Source organism: Mercenaria mercenaria, chromosome 7, assembly GCF_021730395.1.
Source record: "Mercenaria mercenaria strain notata chromosome 7, MADL_Memer_1, whole genome shotgun sequence".
In the NCBI taxonomy this organism is placed as follows: Eukaryota; Metazoa; Mollusca; class Bivalvia; order Venerida; family Veneridae; genus Mercenaria; species Mercenaria mercenaria.
In genome coordinates, this window is record NC_069367.1 from 42055224 (window position 1) to 42061614 (window position 6391).

The window sequence follows — 6391 nt, forward strand, 5'->3', positions numbered from 1 at the left end:
CTTCTTTAGGGTGTTCAAGTAGGTCATTAAATCATATGATCAACGTTACAAAATTTAAACTCCGTCCGATAAAACATAGTGTCTATAGTTTACATTGTTTTCTATGTTCGGAAACGGTATTAATTACATTTGTTTTATATCCTATTTTGATGCTCATCATCGAAAGGCCATTAGAAAGAGAAAATACTATAAATGAAGAATCCGTTTTTCGTGTAAGCTCTCCGGGAAAATGAAGAGGATGTAATTCCGACCCGTGACATTGTATAAGCTCTTCGTGACAATAGAGAAGCCGCTGATCCGATCTCGGGAAATGCATAAGCTCTACGTGACGATGTGTCTGAAATAATTTGTCATGCGGTCTTCGTTTGAGGAACTGGTCAGTTACTTGTGCGAAGCAAGTTATTACTGGTGCCGAATCCTGGAACACTGTGTTGATTAATTACCACCGTTGCATCTGAACTTTGTTGAAAGAAAAGAACAAACTATATTTAGAACCACAAAAGCTATGTTTTCTTATAATAAATGATGTGACATAGAAATAGTTTGTCAGCAAACATTTTTACTGTCCTGTCGGGTCGTGCAGTCAATATTTGAAGTAATAACTGTTTAAGTTTCCGAGTGAATCCCTGCTATTTATTAGGTTTTTCCTGTTTAACTTTAGTGTTTGTTTGTTTTCTCTGTATAGCGTGGATGTTTGTCTTCAAACTGTAAATGTAAAACAAGGAAACGCCACGTTAAAAGAACGCATCTATCTCATATCAAATCTCTATAACAGTGAAAGCATTGATGTATACATAACCTACCATAGACTGCAAAGACATTTATCAATCTTATGGTCAGACACATGACTACTAGACTACTGCATTTAGGCAATTGAGATACATGCGGAAGCGTCCTGGTGCCAAATTAAAATGTTCTATAACCAAATTCTCTTAATAAGGATTTATTACATTCTAATTAGGGCTTTATAGGTCCTAAGGACTTAGACTTAGTTACTCCTAATTAGGATTTAATAACTCCTAACTAGGTCTGAATAACTTTTAATTAGAGATATAAAGTCCTAATTAGGGGTTTGAAAGGCCAAATTAAGACATAAAACTCCTGATTAGAAGTTTAACAAAAATTAAACAAGAGATCAACCGTGTTCCAGAGTCGCTCACCCGACCTTGACTGTTGACCTTGAATATATGTATGACAAACTGAATCATGAATGTTAACCAAAGCCTTTAATACAAAAAAAAAAACAACAACCACAAAACAGGTCAATTGCCCCTATTTAAACAAAACATAGAGGGTACCTTAATATGTTGCTACAGACAAACTTTGATGTGTTTGATCATGCAATTCATCAAGAAGAGTTTAGAGTATATCCGGGATATCCCCTAGAAAATCCGTCTCCTAATCGTGGATTTGCCACTGATCGAAAAACATATTATCTCCGTTCATTTTGAGATAACGTGAAAGAGCAAACATTCTAAATTGATCAAGATGTACGAGGGGCGTTCAATATGTAATGTTACTCCGTATGTAGTTCCGTAAGTGCTTGTTAATTTTAGCTGCGGTTTTCTGCACATTATAGAGCAATTTATTGGGAACACAATGCTATATAAATTATAAAAATCGGCAGTGTCAAAGTAAAAATATAATCATTTGAGTGAGGTGTACTCAGAGTTACTGGACCATTATTATAATATATGTTTGTCCTGGGCATCCAAAGTCTCAGAAAGAAGAATAACTTGTTAAATAACAAAATTCTATCATTTTTCTACGAGGTACAGCAATATGTGATGAGTTTGCGTTTGTTTTAAATTATTTATTGCATTTTTAATTTTACAACATAACTAAAATATCTAAACTCGAGGTTGATTCCATCTGGAACCGGTGTTGAGAGCGATTAATCAAAGTTGTAAGAACTAGTTTCGAAATCGAGAATTAAGATACTAGTATCCAAGAATTTTTTAAATGACAAATTGCAGAGGCTTATTGTACTCAACTTATCATTTTTCGAGTAAAAATATACACACTCAATTTAATACTTAGTTTTCAAATGTTTTGTGAAGATCATGATTTGTTTTATCTGTTTAAACTGAAAATTGATCTATAGTTGTTGTTGTTAAATAGTAGAATCAAGGAATTGCATATTACAGTCTCAATATTTTGGACATAAAATTGTCCAGTATACTCGAGTAAACCTCACTAAAATGATTATATTTTTACTTCGAATCTACCGACTTTTATAATTGATATAGCATTATGTTCCAAATAAATTGCTCTATAATGTGCCGAAAACCGCATCTAAAAATAACAAGCAGTTACGGAACTACATACGGAGTAACATTACATATTGAACGCCCCTCGTATTTCAAAATCTCAAGTGATATTCTATCTTTCGTGTTTATCACTGTTGATCTGCAAGCCGGCTCATAAAATAATTCGTCCTGAATAGTTATATAAACAGTTTGTTCAAATTACATAGGGAAACATAAATGTTTTAAATATTCATAAACAGTCATATTTTAAGCAATGGAAACCACAACGGTAAGAGCATAAGTTTCTTTCATGAATTTATCAAAAAGTAATCTTGTCTAATTACATTCTTTTTATGGAAGATTCACCTTTTTAGTCATGTAAAAACACCTTTCATATCAGGTACCTGGAGTTTGGATTCCAGTAAAGCTTTGATCATAATGTTGTTGTTTAGATGTCAATACGACGAACGTAAAGTATATGTTTTAGCATAAGTATATGTATTAGCATTATCAAAATACTTAATGAAACACTTTGAAAACCTTTCTATTCGTACAGTCCTTCAAATCACTTGCACCTCACCTCTGTCTGTTTGAGTCTCTTTTCGGCCGTCATTTTGTTGACTTACGGATGTCAATGGTTCTAAATAAGCACCCGTCCATCTCAGACACAATATATACCTAGGACCTTCCTCTGCAAATAAAAGCCCAAAAGTCACATAATGAACTGATTTATATCGATTTGTTAGTCCGTATCGTGAATTTGTCCATCTTTCAATTTGGACAGTGCAGTTAAATGTTAAAATTGATGCTTACCTAAAAGATACAGACTGAATGGCGAACAGTGCAGACCTTTATCAGACTATTCGGATGTGCAGGCTGATCATGATCTACACTGGTCGCAAAGGCAGCATCAATCGTGTCCAGCATGATAAGGGTTAATACCAAATAAATGTTCTGAGTCTTACCTTAAAACGTGCAGTAGATTGTCCCACGGTTACCTATTTAACAACCTTTTTGAAATGTCCAGTCCTTACTTCCACTTGATAAAATTGTATCTTTGGAATGTGAACTTGTGTTGGAATGTGAACTTGTAATTTAAGGTATTGGACCCGTAAAAGAGTATCTCCTTTTTGAAGAGTATTCAATTCCTACCATAAACCTACTTTGACTGCAATTATCGCGGGTGTGGGGGGGGGGGGGGGGGGGGCGTAGGTTCAAACCCCACTGTGACCTTTTTTTTCCATTTTCCATGTTTTCCTTTTTTCTAGTAAGTTTTTACTTCTTTCAAGACTAATTATGGCTGAATTGTACAAAAGTGGAAAATTTTCATTTTATAAGTGATTTTTTGCTGTTCAATGTGAATTTACTTCCGAATCAGGGAGGGTGGGGGGGGGGGGGGGGAGAGTTAAACATCTTTAAAAATACTGAGTTACGTGCGGTAAAATTTCTCTTTTTTACCTTCATTCGTTAGATTACATATTGTGGAAGAAATTGCCCCAAGGTTATTTTTAAACGAAGTGAGCAAATTTCAAAACAGACCCACAGGATTCGACCTTAATATTTCAATGTTGGAGTTAGAATTGTGTCTCATTGAATCTGTTTACTTGAGGCACCCTAGACAAAAATGATTTTTATTTTTTGTTTTATAATTGCTTAACAATAGTTTGATGTTTCTTTTATCAAAATTAATGCTGTAATGAATTCTCTGCAAACGTTTTAGATAGTGGCCATCACATTGAATTTTGTCTCTTCTTGAGCATGAGGAAATACCATAAATTATACAAAATTTACAAAAAACGGCACGGTAAAAGTTGTTTAAAATTTGCAACACAGTGTGAAACATGGTCAACTTTAAGAATATACCAAGCAAATGCCATTTTTAAACATTACTATTAGGGGTCCAATACCTTAAATGTATGTGTATATGTTAGAGATATGTTAAATGTTAAAAACTTTATTTTCATCTAGTTCGAAGATGTCGTCGAACTGAATGTTGGTGGAAAGCTTATAACAACGTCGCTTGATACGCTTAGAAAGGAAACCGACAGTATGCTTGCCGACAAGTTTAGTGGACGTCACGTGATCAGCAAGGACAAAGACGGTCGCTATTTCATAGACTGTGATGGCGAAGTATTTACATACATCGTAGATTATCTCCGTACTGGCAAATTACCGCCACAGGAAAAGGTTTTAGATGTGTATGAGCTCGCCAAGTATTTTCAAATTAAGCCGCTAGTGGGAGAGTTGAAAATCTTTTATTCCGTGATATATAAAAATCAAATTGCCAAACTTAGAGATAGGATAGAGAGAAAGGAATATGGAGAGGTGAAACAAAAAACCATCGATGCAATTGAAGACGGAAAAATTGGTCCAAAAGAAAACAAAGCATTACATTTCTTTTGTAAGTTGGGTAGATGCAGTGGTTGTATCCCTAATAAGGATAGTTTCGAAATTCTCGGTGACTTTTCTATTTCTATCAACATTTTTATTGACACTAAAAGTACAGATCTGACAGAAGACATGATGGCGTTACTAGCATACGAGCTGTGTGAACTTGGATTTGCGAAAGACGCACTTCCTAAGAAAGGGAACACTGGTCCTTGTATGCTTTGCATGAGGGTACAGGAAATCAATCAGATCATACTCCTTACACAAAAACAGTAAATTTATTACAGACTACATGATGTAACTGTTATTTCATTACACGTACAACAAAGGAAAATTGTTATACACGTGTTATTAACATGTTGTTAAAGGTGTTATAATTACGTATTTTACTTTTTTCAACACTGCTCTCACTTTTGTAATAAAAACAGCGGAAACACTTTCATACAGTAAAAAAAACTGGAATATAGATGATTAAGACTCACTTTAGTTTCACTCCTGTGTTGTCCATTTATACTATTATAAGTTTAAAGTGTGAAAAATTATATATATATGAATAAGAATTAAAATGACAGTGTTAGATACTTAGCAATGACTATATCCCTTATACTGACTATATTAATTAATATCCTGGTAAAGCGGACCTCTGACGACTAAACAGATAATCTAATAACATGCTAACAGGGCGTAAGATTTGATGTGCGTTTCATTAGCGCTTGTCCTACATTTCCTTCATAATTTCCTTCGGTGCTTTTAACGATAGATTGAGTAGGTTTTTAAATTCTTCATGAAATAACATCGCTGAATCCCTTTTTTCGGACATGTATTCATCATAGATGCCTTAAAATTTTAAATCATCTAGCTCATACATCAAAGATGGTAGTGTTCTCACATAAAAGTATAATATGGTATTCATCTCATTATATGTATTTCATTTTTACTTTCAATCATTAAATACATTGAATTACTGATAGCACTGTAAGGCCGGGGATTGATTTTGCTCTTGTATAACTTTGTATCATATATGTATGTTCTATACCCGTCTCTGCAATAATACAATAATTGGTAATAAATACGTTTCCTCATGCATGGTTGTTTTATCAAAGAATTTCCGGATATTGACATTATGTCATTTGTTGTTACGGGGTTCCATTGCTCTTTGTTAAGATAAAGAAAACAGAAAATAATACTATCTATCAGGTACATTTCAAATGACAAATATACGTTTTTGTTTCTGTTTGTATACTAACTTTTTGTCATGAACGTATATATAGTATGTCATACCAACTGAAATAAAGTTCAACAGTATGAATGTTAATTCTCATATTTCAGACATATAGGAACTGAAAACAAATATGTCTTTTTCAGTTGTAGTTAAATTTGTTGCCTAGTAACTTAACGAGGTGATCATTAAACGGCTTATATAACAATTTTAATGTTTGATGCCACATTTCCCCGACTTCTACTTTTCGATTAAAGTTTGTATTTTCCTCTGTTTGTCCTGCGATCTTGTCCAGGTAACCCTGTATAAAGGCACTTTTTATCAGTTCATATTAATTAGACCCTACGTTTGATAACTATTTAATTCAAAAAGTATGATTTATTCTAACGTTAGCAAAAAACACAACTTTATATCGTGATATCAATTTACATCACGAAGCAGATGTATGGACCTATAAAAGGAACTGTCAACGTAAAAATATAATTCGCTTTTCAGTAATAAATACACTTCTAATTGTCATCAAAATTGTCCGTTA

The 6391-nt window shown here is 33.6% G+C and overlaps 1 protein-coding gene across 1 annotated transcript; it reads left to right on the plus strand.

Annotated features, from left to right (window-relative positions):
* The first annotated feature begins 2402 nt into the window (after nucleotides 1-2402).
* Nucleotides 2403-5942, plus strand: LOC123555896 (BTB/POZ domain-containing protein KCTD14-like). The gene is made up of 2 exons (XM_053548234.1): nucleotides 2403-2538; nucleotides 4218-5942. Exons 1-2 carry the CDS (start codon nucleotides 2524-2526, stop codon nucleotides 4911-4913), a joined length of 711 nt encoding a protein of 236 aa, XP_053404209.1. The 5' UTR covers nucleotides 2403-2523; the 3' UTR covers nucleotides 4914-5942.
* Nucleotides 5943-6391: the final 449 nt, after the last annotated feature.